This window comes from Halichoeres trimaculatus, unplaced genomic scaffold (genome assembly GCF_033239565.1).
Source record: "Halichoeres trimaculatus isolate MK-OKI-2021-1 unplaced genomic scaffold, fHalTri1.1 fHalTri1_scaffold_16, whole genome shotgun sequence".
Classification (NCBI taxonomy): domain Eukaryota; kingdom Metazoa; phylum Chordata; class Actinopteri; order Labriformes; family Labridae; genus Halichoeres; species Halichoeres trimaculatus.
Window position 1 is genome coordinate 21,773,279 of NW_027437194.1, and position 17,074 is coordinate 21,790,352.

General features: G+C 40.2%; 1 protein-coding gene across 2 annotated transcripts in view; it reads left to right on the top strand.

The window, feature by feature from the left end:
- Positions 1-17,074, top strand: part of grin3a (glutamate receptor, ionotropic, N-methyl-D-aspartate 3A) — a 133,220-nt gene that overhangs the window by 79,298 nt on the left and 36,848 nt on the right. For both annotated transcript variants that reach the window (XM_074691042.1, XM_074691041.1), the window contains one exon: positions 5,059-5,804. In XM_074691042.1, the coding sequence (XP_074547143.1) occupies positions 5,059-5,804 (746 nt within the window). The remainder of the gene's footprint in view (positions 1-5,058; positions 5,805-17,074) is intronic.

A 17,074-nucleotide genomic window follows, 5' to 3' on the forward strand; every position in this document is an offset into this window, starting at 1 on the left:
TCCCTGTTTATTTATATGAGGAAGAAAGGAAGGGTTTCCAGTTTATGGTGATCACAGCGCAGAAGAGATGCAGCAAAGAGTAAATCCTTCAATCCTCCTTAGGGATGAGGGGAGGTGAGGGTCTGATGCCCAGTGGAGTATATCACCATTTTTCCCTGACACAGGACTTCTTAATCCACTATACAAAATATGTAGTAATGCTTTTGTTGATGTTTTTTGCAGCAGTAATATATATTTATGAGTGGATGAAATGAACTGATGAATATGGGATACTTTTATTCAGTCGTCTCATGAGGCTTTATGCAAAGCATGAGTAGATGTACACTTAGTATACAGTATATACTGTCAAAATATTCCCCTTTTATTCCTCTTTCAGTTGTCACTTATTCCCAGCTGCATCAAAACGTAGAGCTGATGTGAGTGAGCCAGAACCACCAAATAAATGACATACAGGAACAAAGAACAAAAGGTGACTTATAATCTTCAGCAGACTTATGACAATAGGCTGAACCTGAGGAAATATGACTTTACATTTAGGATGAAAAAAATGAAGTACTGATGGGAGCAGAATAAAGATAGAGCTGGGCTACAAAGCTCTGGTGAGTTAGAACAGTCAGAGCACTCCAGCTGGTTTGTTGTGGGTACAGTTGATTCAGTTTGTTATGTTATGATCTTTGATTGGGTTAAGGAGGCTCTTGTCTTTAAATATGATGGCCCCTCATATCCCCAGAGACACACCCTTAACTCCTGCTTTGGTGAAGAGGATCCACAACCCAGAATGCACTTCTCGTTCCCATTACCTGACAAAGTGAAGGGCACCAAAGGGAACCCACATCTGGTTTGCTCCCTGCTTATCATGAGAGGCAGACTCTATGCCATCAATTGCTTGATGCAGTTCCCTAGTGCCTCCTTTAAAGCTTGTGCCTTGATCTGACAAGTGCTCGAAGGGTTTTCCTTCATGAGATGGACAAAGAGAGATCACTGTTAATATTAGCTAGTAGGTCCAAGTGCCTTACCTGTGTGGAATGACACTTGGATAAGCTAATTTGGGATTCATACCTTTGGTATCATAATCAATCATGCTACGCCAAGTTATATTAAAACGATAACTCAAGACGCCTTTTCAGAAACATCAACAGGTCTAGATCTGCTAATGTAATATTATTAATAGGAGTTGTATCTTAACCCACCATGAGTAAAGACCTTTGCAGCATTTCAAAAGTTACAATGGCATTTAATTTAGCATCATTTTAAATTATTTTTGTGTCCTCTTAAACTAAGGATCTATTGGTACAAGAAGCAATGTTGCATTTTCTATTTGCAAGCAAAACCGAGTGACTGTTGTTTTTGACATCCTGTGCAGCGTCCCTGTCACCAAATGATTATTTTCTTTACTCTGTTCAGTGGGGAAAATGCCATCCTAGTCCATGTTCCACTGGACTTCAACAATGAGGCTGACTGCACCCTCTGAATTTTGTATTAGGCTTATCATAATGGGGAGAGGTACCATTATCATGAAGAGCCTTCATTAGGGTTAATACTGGATTTTAGATGCTTAGAAGGTGGTTAACTTCATACCTTGGATCTCTGAGGGAACAGTTACGGCCTTTGCACACTGAGTCTGTTTTGTTTCGTCTGAAACTTACGCATGTAAAAAAGTAATTCGATCCCATGTTATTTCAATCATCTTTGCACACTCGCCCCGAAACTTTCATCCGTCATTATCTTTTTCAGAACAAGTATGATTTTTTTGCATTTTTTTGCATCCGCCCAGCAGTTTCCTGGGTAGTTTGACTATTCAGAGACACTGTATGCTGCTTGCAACATCACATTTTTGCATTTTCTGACATACTTTCTCGACACATTTTGGGCGATGTTTAAATGATGAATGAAAACGTGTGTGTGTGTGTGTGTGTGTGTGTGTGTGTGTGTGTGTGTGTGTGTGTGTGTGTGTGTGTGTGTGTGTGTGTGTGTGTGTGTGTGTGTGTGTGTGTGTTTGTGTGTGTGTGTGTGTGTGTGTGTATGTGTGTGTGTAAGACAATGTGTCTGTGTGCCTGTACCTCTGTGTGTGTGTGTGTTCACGTGCCCATACGTCAAACATACTATTTTCCTCATACTGAAAATTTTTGCAGTTGATACAAAATAAACTGGATTCAGTGTGCAAGGTGTCTGTGCATGACGTAGCAGTTTTTTCAGATTACGGATCCAAAAAAATGCCTCCGAAAAAAACGCATTCAGTGCACAAAAACCTTTATGCTGAACTCTCAAGCTGCATTACCCTTCGTCTCTGTGTATGATATTCCATTTAAAAATTCACAATCCTTTTTTTATTTTGCTTTCCTGATATCAAACTTTGAGAGAGACTAAAATAGGTTAGTTGGTTGGAGTTGTTACTGCAATGGATGTATAATTGCTCCCGCTTATCTCTTTGAATCATGTTGTCATTTTGCTGGGTCTGATATCATCAGGGCCGCTTAATATTAGGTTTGAAACTGTTACACACACACACACACGCCACAAGATTAAATTAGAGTGACACATCACTGCCAGGAAATCAACAAGAGTTTTAGTCAGTTTTTATCACACACTAATGATGTTAAAGTGAAAAAAATGAGACATAATTTGAATGTTCACTCTTTTCTTGCATTTTTATATCTTATCTGCCTGTACTTTGTTTTTTGCACACATAGCTGGATTGATTCAGTCTGAATTATGAGTTTAACTTTTACATATACTACTCCAGAGTCAAAAATTTTTTCAATCTGCTGACAGCTGACTATCTGTGTCTGTGATTGGTGACTCTTATGTGTGTAAACCAGCTCAGGATAGCTCTAGTTTGATTCATTCTGTTGATAACCAGCTTTGAGTGACGGCTTAGTGCAGTCTCCTTCTTTTAGAGAAAGTGAAGCTGGATCAGGAAAAGTTTTCCCGTTGGCTGCTCGAACTCAGCTGACTCCATCACTTATTAGCAATTGATGTGCACTTACGCAGTGATGTGTTCTTTTATAGCAGCAGTCGCTTTGGCTCAATGGTGGGTGGAGGTTTATATGTCATCTCACCCTCTTGGCAGCTCCACCATAATAGGCTGTGAAGCTACATCACAAGAGCTACAGATTATAACTGTCAGGCATTGCATGTCCTGTACAATTTGGTAGTTTCTTCTGTCACGTTTTAAATACACAATAAAACATGAGCAGCAGTAGCTCACACGACCAGCTAATCAACAGGAATTAAGCAGGATCTTCTTACTTATGCAATCAAGGACACATGATGTTAGTGGCTGCATTGGTTTGCGTGTCCCTTTACCGACTAGGTGGTTAATTTTAGAATAGAATAGAATAGAATAGAATAGAATAGAATAGAATAGAATAGAATAGAATAGAATAGTCCTTGTGACAAGTACAACGAAATTGAAGTCACAGCAGCAACAACAGTCTGTTCAGTCTCTGTCTCCTGGATGCTGTCTGCTCACAGCAGGTGAAGCTCTTCCAACATGGTGTTGGTGTCTGATGTTAGCTCCGTTAGCCATGTCTGTGAATAGCATGATGCTACTCTGCCCTCTGGTATTCCCTCTGTTACTGGGTTAGCACAGCTAGCTCGTCAATCTTACGTTCCCAATAACGATGGATGGAAGGACAGGTCCATGTCGTCACTTCTCAGCTCACACCTGAGAACCAGCACGTCGTCCTCATCTCCTTCTCCTCACCTTGTGGTGAAACATCAGGCCTTACACCAGTTAGCATTGACATGCTACAGGCTGCTAACAGCTGATTTCACATGTAAACAATGCAGCCATGGTTACATGTAGGATCTCCAGACAAACACAGGAGCAAAAAGTAGTAAAAATATCACTGAAGCCACAAAACGTTTGGTGTCCATGACCAACAAATGATTCATACAAAGTAATGATCCACTCCAAATACAAAGATTATGAAAAAGAGACGAAAAAAATTACAAGAAACAGACAAAGGAGAGAGAGCTGCTGCAAAAGGCAGCCATAGCCAACAGGGCGGCGCCTAGCAATTTTCTGGGAAATTGTCATCATGAAGTATAGAAGTAAAGCAGAATAAAAATTCCAGACCAGTGGACTCTATCTTTCTTCACTGGGTGGTTTTAATTTCAGCACTGTAGTGCTGGTTTCACAGTCTTCCACCATTCCTAGTCCAGGTGAAAATCACACACCATTAATGCACTCGCCCATTGATCCAACAGGTCTCATCAATCACCCGATGTATTTATGAATTTCATCCTGGAAGTGTTAAATAATTTACATGGTACTGACCCAGGAGGGTTTTATTCCAAGCCCATTGAAATGGACTTTCTTAGGTTTTTAAGGTCTCCTGTATTTCTTAAAATACAAACAGATCACGCACAAAAATACTTGTAGTGTATTTCTCATGATGTGAGTAATGATATTCATGGAAGCCAGTTAGTGGAGGTTAAAATCCATTATATCCAGCAGACAGTGTTTGGTCTCCAGGAACTAATTGAATTCTAAAATTGAAAGTAATTCTGCTGTTGGATTTATTTATACCTTACTGACATTATTTTCTTCTCCTACTTGCTCAACTACATCTTTTTCTCCTCGTTTATCTACCCCAAAATAACCCACTGTTGCCCTATGTTGATCTCAACTGTTCTTCTTTTCTCCACCTTTTTCTGTCCAACCTTTATACATGCAATTTTTGGATATTCCTCTCTGTTGTAACATTTCTTCAATCCAAAAACTGCTGTTTTATCTTCCTTAAATTTTCATTCCCTGTTTCTTTTTTTTCTGCTTGTTTCATCAACCAAACGTCATTTCTTTACTTTCTCCAACCTTGTGTCTGATGCTCTTTAATCATTTTTCCTCCATCCAAACTGTTCTCCTGTCCGTGCTCTTCCTCACACTCTTTTACTTTCTCTTCAAATATACTTTTCAATCCTCCTTTTCTCCATTTCTTCTCCCCCTGCTTTAACCGTAACAACTTATTTACCCTCCTTTGAGTAAACGTTTTAACACCTGCTTGCTCATGCGTCTCCCATCACACCTGTTTCCTGTTTATAATCTCCTCACAGAATCCACTCCATTTCCAAATGGCGATGCAGACTGTAGAGGCCCCACCATCCCGTCTCCTCTATTCCCTGCTGATGATGAATGGCTGGTGGGACATCAGCGTCCTGCTTTGTCAGGAATGGGACATTAGTGACTTTCTCCTCCTCATCAAGAACAACACCCGCTTCCACTTGGGCAATCTTGTCAACCTGACAACTGCTGCCTCAACCTCGATGTCTTCTTCATCTTCATTATCTCACTCAGGAGTGGCTTCAGGTGTTGCATCAGGAATGGAGGCATCATCAGCTTTGTCTTCTTTACCATATTTCTCCCCCGCTGCCTCGTCTCCTGCTTCTTCAGCCACTTCCTCCTCTAAATCAGACCAGCAGCAGGCTCTTATGCGGCAGCTAGAGGCACTAAGAGAACCCTCGACCACCACAGGAGTGGTAACATTTGGATGTGAGATTCGTGAAGTGCGCCGCCTGTGGACACTGGCCACTAGGATGACGCTCCCAGAGTTTCACTGGGTTTTGGGGGACAGCCAGAATGTGGCCGAGCTGAGGACAGAGGGATTGCCCCTGGGGTTATTGGCACATGGGGTTATGGGGTCCCCTTCTCTGGATCACTATGTCCATGACTCATTGGAGCTGGTTGCACGGGCGGTGGGCACTGCGGCCCAGGATAATCCTGCCCTGGCACTTATACCTGGAACCACTAACTGTATGGATGTACAACAGAGCAATGGCAGTTCCGGGGAATACTTGGCACGGTAGGGTATAATTTGGATTCTAAAGTGATCATTACTTTCACATTTTCTCGTACTGTTGATAACTGATGATGATGAAGACACTGATGATGACAAGCAAAATAATGGTGTTGAAAGAAATCTTAAAAATGACACTGGTTGATAGGAGACGAAACATGAGCTGGAAATTAAATTGATAAGTCTAAGTCAGAATTTTTGCAAGTTAAGATCAATTTACAGCACTTTATCTAACAGCTCATGTTTTGCCAAACATATAGATGTGTTTGATGATAATGTATTTTCCTGTTTCATGCAACATTAAGTGACATCCTCACCTCCTCTCAAAGATCAACATTCAGGGCTTTTTGGATTGGACACAGGGGCCTAACTGTCATACAGAAAAAGAACAGAAGAGCAGAAGAAAGCTAAACGGGAGGGTGATACAGCCCGAGCTAAAGGCTAATTAGCCTTTTTAGCCTGTATCTGACGTTACACATTATAGACATGTCTTAGAGCACCGGGCTGCCAACTGTGCTAAATATAAACCACTAGTAAACAACATACAAACTGACAGTGTTTACTAGTTGTCACATTAGCCTACAGATGCCTCGGAGCACCGGGCTGACAATGTCACTAACATATAGCCGGATGCTACAAAGTGATGCCATGTTTCAAACCGTAGCACTACATAACAGTACTGATAAATACCTTACCTCAGCGCGTTGTATCCAGTAAAACATTGTCTTGAACAAAGAAAATTTGTTTTTAACTGATCTCCATTTAATTCCAAAGCAAACTCAGGCCTCACTGAAAGTGATGTGTGACAGTGTACAGAGACTCCAGGCCACAAGGTGGCGATGGAGTGTAATTAAAACAGATCCTCCTCGTAGCATCTTTCATTTGAATCTAGTATTTCCTTCTATACAAATTTACTGTTCATGCACTGGTGAGCACACTGCATGGCTTCATGTTGATTAAAAAATAGAAATATCTACATTGAGGTTCTTGGCGTTTCCTCTCAGAGGATTTTATGATACAATACGCAGGTGAAATAACCTACTGTTTGTTAGTCTTTTTAGAAAATTGATGCAATCACAGTGCTTAAAAACTCTTTTGGCTGGCATAGCAGATGTAAAAGAAATGTTAGGTTTCAGCAAACTGAATGGCTCAATTTTCATTCCACAAAGTGCCTCCAAATGTTTAAAAGCAATGGTATTTTTCCTGTTTGTTTGAGATTATCTTGGCTTTTTAACTAAATATCTGTCTATGGTTTTACAGCAATTATTGATTTTGAGGAAGTGCCAATAATTAGGGGCTAGGGATTGAAGTGTTTTGGATCAAAAACTTAGTTCAAAACACATCAACATCCAGGAATACAAACTAGTTTACTTTAGTCTGTGAGAACTGAATTCTGGGTTAGCTCATGTGTAGTGTGAACTTATACAACACAGGATTCTGGTTTGGTTTAAACTGTCCTGGTGTAAAATGGATCTTTGGGAGGTAATTCATAATGAAAATATTTTATCTGTTAGTGTTTTTGAAACTGTTGAAAACTAGTTATTTTGTTTAAACATTGACATTGATAAGTAGTGATAGAGGAAACAAAAGAAATTGCTGACCAAAAAAACAAGCTGTAAAATGATCTGAAGACTCTGTAGCTGTCGAGTAATGTAACCAGCTACATATAATCCTTCAAAGCCCAGATATTTCAGTATATAAATTTGGGAATATACTCTGTTTCATCTCCAGCCAGCAGGCTTCACGCTACATCCCACCCCTCACATTCTCTGCCTCCACTGTTCTGTTTCTCCTTTATCTCCTCTGCTTTATTTCTGAGGGTAACAACTACTCTAACATAATATGGATACTCACTGCCCGGCTGCAGTCAGTCTGGATCTTGCAGAGAGACAAATGATTGCACATGCAAAGTATTCGACACCATACACTCAGCAACTGCAGCAAGGTGGCACTTGATAACGTGATGAATGTAGAAGCAGAGCTATAATCTACGGCTGAGCCACTCTGTTTTGCTAAGGTATGAGTAATAATGAGTGTGTGATCACACACTGCATTACAATATGAGCATGACCTTTCCCTCCAAGATTCTCCTCAAAACACCTGAATCAGCAAATACTCCCTAAGAAAGACAATTACTCAAATAAGCTGGTCCTGAAATGGCTAAAGTAAATTATGTGCTGACAGTGTTTGTAATCTTTGCTTCATTTGTAGCTACTAATAGAGTTCTGCAACAGTCAGTGTTTTACTCAAGAAGAAGGTGTCACATGAACTAGAACAGTCTGATAAGAGCCCTAATGTTTGAACCTTTAAGGCTGATAGCATATCAGATCTAATCCAGGTTGTATGCCCTGTGCTGGACATCAGTGGGTTTGAAACATATGCTATGCTTTTTTGCACTTTCTATACTCTTTCTTACTTTTGTTTTCTTAAATGCTGCGGTGACTCCTGAATTTCCCCTCGGGGATAAATAAAGTATTTTCTATTCTATTCTATTCTATTCTATTCTATTCTATTCTATTCTATTCTATTCTATGAGGGCAGCAGGAAATCAAAGGATATTTGCATGTGTTCCTCAAATATTAAGTAACAATGTTGTTTCTAAGTTATTCTGTCTCTATGTTCAGTAGGAATGCAAACCAGCAGTCATTCCAGCAAGTGTCTCTAGTTTCCAAAGATTCAACTAGAAAAGCACTCAGAGAGCACAGACCTCCACCAAGCATATTGTGATTGTCTCCAACACTTTAGTCCTACTTTAATGTTATACTCCCTTTCAGCAGACTGTCTGCTACAATTTGGTGTTAGTTGCAGGTTTGTACAATAATTTGTTACCTGACAGTGTTGAAAATTATGATGACCCAGTACATATTTCATATTCCAGATCTTAGTATCAAGGATATTGCCAGGATCTGGATCATACTTTTACATCAGTCAGAAATGATGGTGACCTTGTCTTGTATTGTTTTGCAAAGCAATCCGACCATTTATCGTAGAGTTATATTCACATAAAACGGCCCTATCTCACAAAGATAAAGAATCCTTTAAAAAAGTCCTGGATCCAGACAGTGATGGAGATCACCTCCAAAGTTTAATGACTTCTTTCTTAACCTATTATGAACATTTCCTGAAAATTTCATCAAAATCTGTTTCTTACTTTTTGAGTTATGTTGTTCACAGACAAACTCCCCCAAAACTTAACCTTCTTGGTGGAGGTAATACATGGAATATTCTCCATTTGTGAGCGTCATTTTGTACTGTTAACTATTCTGTCTCTTGGTAAGATGTGTTTATTCTTTCAGCCTTCAAACTTTGGTTGTTTTTCTTTTCATATTCAAGCTTATTTGTAATCCAATTGCTGTTGCTGTTGTAGCACAGCAGTTTGATACTCAGAGTTTGGAGTTTGCTTTTCTCCTGTAACACTGTGTACAATTCAATACAGCAAAGCCTGAATTAACAAGAACCCTTGAAGCTTCAAAGCTTTTTGAAGTGTTTCTTTTGCTTACCAAAAAAAAAAGAAACAAACATTTTTGTTGTCTTATTTTGCCAAAGAAAAATCTTGAAAGTACTTCTTGAACAGAACACTGTCAGTGCTCCCCTCCTGCCTTTAGCATCTCAAGTAATACCATGGGTTTTTTAAATTAAGTTTTCTTTCCACGCTTTTTTTTTTTTTTTTTAGTTTTGCTAACCCGGAGACAAAACAAGATAAACAATCGGCTATATATTCCACAAACTTGCTTAGGGCCTGAAGGATTGCAGACGGCTGGAGGGACTGTGGAAAAATATCAAAGAGTGGCAGGTGTGGTGAAAGCTTGGAGCTGACCTCACTCAAGTTCTGCTGAGGAAGAAGCTAATATTTGCACATGAAAGTTGCTGAAAGCCAGAGTATATATATTTGGGAGGCAATTTTGTATAATTTTTTGCTTCAGGGCAGTTTGACATTTAGACCCAGGAGAAGTGCTCAGGTACATTAAAGTTTGAAAGCATTTTTTAATAATGCTTTTTTATTAGGTTTCAGGTCAGCTTGGGATCTGGGGATGTCACCAAGATGGATGAAAGCGTAGAAAACGGACAAAATGCATATGGTCATTTTTAAGAGGTTGTTAAAACAATCTGAATGTCACACCGTATTAACATCTCATTTGGGATTGCATCTGTTCTTCTTGTTTTATTCCTAAAGGAATTATCAATAAAAATGACGATTTTGTTGTTAGACCGAGGGGTAAAGACATCTGCCTCTACGACAGCAGCTATTAAAGGAGGCAGTAATGTCACAGCTGTTAAGTACAGTTTATGTCCTGCTCCAGAGACTGTTCTGCTGCACTGGCACTTTTAAACACTCAGGTGAAGAACTCTGCACAACATGAATGAGAGACTGCAACGTTTCCATCTTGTATATAGGGGTGGGTGGTATACCCGTGTCACCACCAGCATCCCATACTGCCTGAACCATCCAAATCAAACCACAAGTTTGGATTTTTCAAACAACAATGCTGAATTTCAGCCCTCTGCTTGCTTGTCTGAGGTGTCAGAGCAGGGCAACAGCTTACTAACTAAAGAGCTTTGCTTTTTCTCTGTGTCAAAGTAGGTGTCAGTGAAAGTGAATTGTTGCTCAGCAATCCAGCTGAGTTGTGTTCTTCAGAGAGAAAATCTTGTATCTGATTGCAAATAGCAGCAACAGTAGTTTTGGATGCTAGCTTGCAGTGCATTTCTTTAGGTCGCTGTGCAGCTTTAAACCAGGTTTAGCTGATTTGACTGTAGATCAGTGCAGCTGGGGTTTGCATCACCATTACAAGAGTCTGTGCACATAAAGGCGTCTATCAGCTGATGACTTGCATGTCATACATCTAAGATCACTGCATGGTGAAATGAAGGCTGTGCCTTTGCCTTGTGTTCAGGAAAAGCAACTTAAAATAATCTCAACTGTGTGCAGTATTTAAATGAATGCCAATGACTGACAATACAAATTGAATCTGTTGAAATCAAGAGGTTTAATGCAAGTATTTAGAATAATACAGTATTGATGATGTGGTGAAACTTTTCAGAAATGTTGCAACATAAATGGGTTGTGTTTACCGAATTGTCTCAAAAAATATCCCGCTGACTTTGCAGTGGCTTTCTGGTGATAATCTCAACTTGTTTCTATGATATCAAGAAGATCTTAAATGCCCCAGAAAAGATCGGTGTCTTTTGTGAGATGAACTGAGCCCCATTTCTCTGCTATCAGCTGCCATCTTTGTTTGGGGTGGTCAACCAATCAGTGGCAGTATTTGCACCAGTTGATCCCAAAACACTTCTGGGATAAAAATGCCCTCTCTGAAATTCATCCCATGGGCTCCCCCAGTGGTAAAAATATGTTACTGCATTTTTTTTTTTTTTTTTTTTTTTTTTTTTTTTTTACTTTTGTAAACATTTAGTTTAACGAATGGTTTAACATAGTATTTTCGTTTTTTGTTAAGTCATAAGAATTTCTAATGGTATTATAGTATGATGGAGAAGTATCAATATGTACTTCTCAGCACTGAGGGCGCCATTAATCTTGACCAAATCTCTGACTCCAGTTGCAGAGATGCAGCCTCAAACATGCAGCGAATGTTGTTCTGCTGCCTGCAGACACTCATTAAAGTACCACTCTCCAGCCCTTCAGGCAACAAACTGCTTTGTTTTTGGGTCCCACTACTTTCTGCCAGTCCTGAGCTGATGTCACTTCTGGACATCTTTTGATTTCGAAGGGGCTTCGAAATGAGCTTGATGTGTTTTTCATCTGCTGCACTAAGTTTCCTTGGCCAACCACTCTGATCCTCTATGTTGATCGTTTCTTTGCACTTCTTCCAAAGAGCTTGAAGAGAATATCTTGGAAACCCCAGTCTGCTTTGAAACGGTTGTCTGAAGAGACCTTGCTGTTGCAGTAGTAATACCTTTTGTCTTTTGGCTGTGCTTAGTCCTGCCTGATGTCTGACCTGTGACATGAAGCTGGATTCCACAACCTAATCTTGGTAGCAGAGTTTGGAAGTCCCTCACCCAGTTTTAAGTCTCCAACAATTGTTACTGTGTCAACCTATGTGAAACTAATCATACACCTCACCTCATAATCCTGCAGACCCCTGACTTTTGACTTTGTGCAAGTGTATCTTTAAGAAATGCTGGGTTAAAAGCCAAGGGTAGAAACATCAAACTCTGATTTGATTATGTTTTTTTTTCTTTTGTGTGTGTGCATGTGTGTGCATGTGTGTGTGCGTGTGTTAATATTGGCTTTGTAAACCCATGTATACTTCACCCCAATCATGTTTATTGGAAATGGTAAATGGATTGTTTTTAGAGATTCTCTAGTCTGACATCACTCAAAGCTCCTTTAAACTACACGCCATGATCACATTCAAGGCATTCAGTCTCTGATGGCTGAGGCTGCAATAGAAAGTACCTATCAGCACTAACTCATCCCATTTACTCACATCCGCACGCTGCTGGCTAAGCCACTGGGAGCAATTCAATGTCTCGCCTTAGGACACTTAAGCATGTAGACTGCCGCGGGCTAGGGATCAAATCAGGACCCTTTTGTAGCTTTAGACAACTGAATCTACGACTGATCAACAACCATCCAAATAAACACATCAATCCCCATGTAATGTCTGTTACTACAGATTTCTCACCTCAAAATACTCACTTGTGTCGTGATTCAGTGATTTGTTGAGAGGTTGTTAAGGATAGTTTTAAATGTGTGGTAAATGAATAAATCAAGGTTGCAGGAAACTTTCAGCTTCAACAGCATTAAGGACTAAAGAATTTATAAGCTAGTTGAGCTTTAATGTATGCCTGGCATATACAAATGGCCTAAGTGTGTTGAATTGGAGTCTTCCAGTTTCTCAGTGAAGATAGCTGAAAGGTTTTTTTATTATAATTTTTACCATGTGAGAAAATGTCCTTAGGTTCAGTTTTGTCTCTGTGTTCAAAGTATATACAGACTGACAATATCAGCATGAATAATGTAAGATACTTTATGAATTATGAATTAGTCATGGGGATGGGGGATAATCTAATTAACCCAATGATTTTTATTTGATTTGGGGAAATCCAACAATTAATTTATGACTTTATTTCAGAGTGGTAAATCAGTTACTTTTGCATATTCTGTCTGGAAAATAACTTCATATGTTTTTTCTGCCTCTCATAATTTGAAATGTCTGGATGTGTTCCAAAGATTATCTCTTCACTACAAAATGTTTTAACAACATTGAATAATGTGGAAACAAAATGATATAAAACCATTACGGAAATAAAAATGCAGGAACGCCTTTTCCAACCTCTTATATATATATATGAATCGTTGTCCTGCTGGAAGGTCCAGCCACGTCTCATCTTCATTATCCTGGAGGATGGCAGCAGACTCAGATCAAGAATTTCCCCATACATGGCTCCATTCATTGCTCAGTTAATTATATGAAGTTTGCCAATACCATGAGATGAGAAACAACCCCATGCCATGATGCTTCCACCTCCAAACTTCACTGTTGGTTTAGTGTTTTTAGGGTGATGTGCAGTGTCATTTCTCCTCCAAACATAGTATGTAGTATGACAGTCGAAAAGTTTAATTTTGGTCTCATCTGACCAGACAACATTCTCCCAGTATTCTACAGGCTTGTCAAGATGCTTTTTAGCAAACTTTAAACCAGCTTCAACATGCCTTTTCTTGAGGAATGGAGTCTTGCAGGCTGAGCGTCCATAGAGGCCATGGCGGTGGAGTGCATTGCCTATTGTTTTCTCTGTAACAATTGTACCTGCTGCCTCCAAGTCTTTCTGGAACACTTTCAGGGTGGCCCTTGGCTCATTGAGTACTCTTCTGACTATCTTTCTGACTCCCTGGTCAGAAATCTTGCAAGGAGCTCCTGTGTGTGGCCTGTTGATGGTAAGGTGGTGCTTCTTCCACTTGCGAATAATGGCCCCAACGGTGCTGACTGGAATATTCAAGTGCTTTGATATAAGTCTGTAACCAGTTCCATTCTGGTGCTGAGTGTGTGTCTTCAGAGAGCTCTTTGCCTTTACCTATCATGAGGTGTGTCGTATTTAATTGCTTGGTGAAAAAACAACCTTTTTTTATAGGAACATTAATTTGCTCTCGCCCAGCTGATGTTGGTTTGCACTCATTGGAAGTTCAAGTAATAATTACTGACAGATTTCAGGTGGTATTGTGTATTTTCTTGCCAAAGTAGACAGGCTTTTCATGGAATTTAATACTTTTTTCCTGCGTTATCGTAGTTAATTCAACATAATCATTATTAATGGACTTGAATGTTATGTTAAACTGTATGTTTATATATATATATATATATATATATATAAATATATATATATATTGCCTCTTGGAGGGCATTTCAGTCCACTTGGCCCCAGGGCTGTATAAGTGCTCTGCTATTTAACACACATTAATCTCATCAACTGTATCATTTTCCATAACAGTCAGAGATTTACTTCACATTTAATTCACATCATTAACTCAGTTACCCCAGTGCATTTTATTCTTTTTCCCGTGATATTACTGTTAGTGTTTGTTTTCTCCTGATTTCTCTCTGGCGGTTTCTTTAAGCTGCGTCCTCTCTAGAGGTGCAGTTGGAGAGGATTGTGGACTGTTTCTCACATTGGAATCACAATGCACTGCTGTTTGTGTTGTTGATTCTGCTGCCCAGCAACCCTGCAGTGATAACTCCCGTGTTCAGCTTGTAGCGCTGAAATTAGGCTGGCTTATTGACCAAGCCACTGGAGATTCCTTTGGAATGCTGGATGTTTAGAATGCACGGTCATTCAGAGGAGACGAGCACTGAGGGATGAGAGCTGGTGCATGACGACGGAGGGTTTTGAAGAGGGTATATAAGCTGTGTCTCCCCTCTCTCATTATGGGCAACATGAGATTTATGGTAAATAAGTTGGATGAGCTAACAGGATCAGCCAGGAGCCATGAATCCAGTATGGCGTCTCGTAGCTGCATCATCAGATATGAATGTTTTTATAGCGTAATCCAACTATGCTGCTGTTATTTTTTATTTTGAATTTATTCCTTATTTTATTCGTACTTGTTATTACTAATCTGATATTCATACTTTATTTTACATAAGGGCAACTGTTACAACCAAAATCCCTCCCAGTATAATGAGAGTATTGATCCTGATTTACCTTTGTTTATCCTCAAATAGTCCCAGGAACTCCACAATCCCCCCACTTAAAATCTCATCAGACTACATGCTCCTCAAAAAAAGCAGTTGCAAAATTCCAGCAGCATTAAAAAAAAAAAAAAACAATTTAAAAATAGGGGCTTATTTGGACAAATAATTGGTTACACACATAGGAAAATGTGGATGCTCCAAGACCTCATCTGGTGTGGCCAGGTAGCCCCCATTATTCATCCAACATCACTTGGTAAGGCTTGGTACTACTGTGTGAGCCTGCAAACAGCTCTTCCAGATTTCAGCCTGATGGTTACCTTATTGAACATTCATGAAGAGACGGCCGCTACAAGGTGGCGGCTGGCTTGCCTCAATCTTTAGCCTTCGGCACAGAAGAGCTGGCGGTGTGATTCATTCACTTCACCAGTATCATTCTGTTCATGCAAATCAGAGAGTCACTGAATTTTCTGCAACACCTTAGAACTCACATGATGTGACTGCCAAAGGTGACTGTTTGTAATGCCTCCTCGACCACAAATGCACCGACAGTGTTTCCCCCCTGTAAAAGCATGTAAGCCAATTAGGCTGCTGCTGACACCGTCTCCAAGTGAGCTTGCCAGTTTGTTGATATCAACAAACGATGAAAGGTTCTCTGATCCACTTTTGGATTAAACAGATAGTATCCCCAAGACAAAGACAAGTCAAAGCATCATGATACTGGTGTTCTCAGCAGTGATGACACCTGCCTTTGAGTCTACATTTGATGCACTCAATGCATGCAGCAGCAGAGGAGTGTCAGCTGCTTCCTCATGCGTGGGTTGCAGCTCTGCTATTTCCTTGCACTCTTCCTCTGTCATCTTGTGGCAGGTTTCCTCACAGGTCATGTGCAGCACCTTGCCATGTGGTGTATGTCTTCATCATAGGTGTTTTCCACTCTTCCACCAGACATTGCTGAAGACCAGTGCAACAGGCATAGACTGTATAAAACATGGACTTAGTCTGCCTGACATCAACTGTCTGTTTCTGAAACAGAAAATGAAGCAGATCGGCTATAGCGGCCATATTGGTAGTGGCAAGGGCTTGGCATACAGCTATGGGGCGCCTGTCGGTCACGTGACCCTCAGCTGTGCCTCCTTTTGGGGGAGCTCATGATCTTAATATCCTCTGAACGGCAGTGTTAGAAAAAAATTAACCCCCGTACAGTGGGTGCCGGTAGTAAAATCAGCAACTCAGACAGGAGACATTTTTTGAACCAGGCTGTAAATAGGTCAATTTCTGCTTTGAAAACTGCTTTTTTTGGCTTGGTGTGTATGTGACTTCCGGTACTTCCGGAGCCAGCTTCAAGCGAACACTCGAGAAACAGCAGATTTTAGCTCTTCCGCATTGTCTCATATTCTTAGACTGGGGGTTGCCACTTGGCAATAGGTCTCCGTAGGAGGTTAGGGTTGTCCTCCATGCACTGTCCCCCCTCTGCAAGGTTTTTGTACTAGAAAGCAGTGTCTGAACACCTGTTTAACTATTTAGCATATTTGATCATGAAGTAGACATTAAAAAATCATCACACTCTGGGAGTAGATGGAGTTGTATTCTACAAAGGCTCAAGCTTATAAAGCTGGCCCATCAGCCTTTGCCAGCGTCCATGGCAGTTCACTCAGTGGGTGGGCAAGGACAACCCCTAACCCTGCTTTCCTGCTTTAGGTTACAAAAATCATGCAGCTCAAGAGTTTTCTTTCGGTTACTGGAACCACTACTAATGTCGCCATGACTCCAACCACCTCCTGTGTAAACTTTTTAGCCTTTTTAGTCTGGGATTGAGATTTATCCTTTTTTTTTTTCAAATTCAATGGTTTGTTGCTCTTGGACAGCAGCCGTTTCTAATGCCCTTACGGTGGCATGTTTTAAATAAGTCATGGTGAACACAGCTCTTACTCTATAGCTTGTGCCTTTGGAAAAAATGTATTCCATCATCTGCAAGTGGCTGTTGGACTGTATCTGCTTTCCTACTCAAAATGTATAGATACTGCTTCGATTTTAGCCACAGGGTTGCCAATGCCAACACATCTGTGGTCTTCTACCACAATTTTACTGACTCCTGATCAGTCAAAAAGATGATTATTTCCTTTTTAA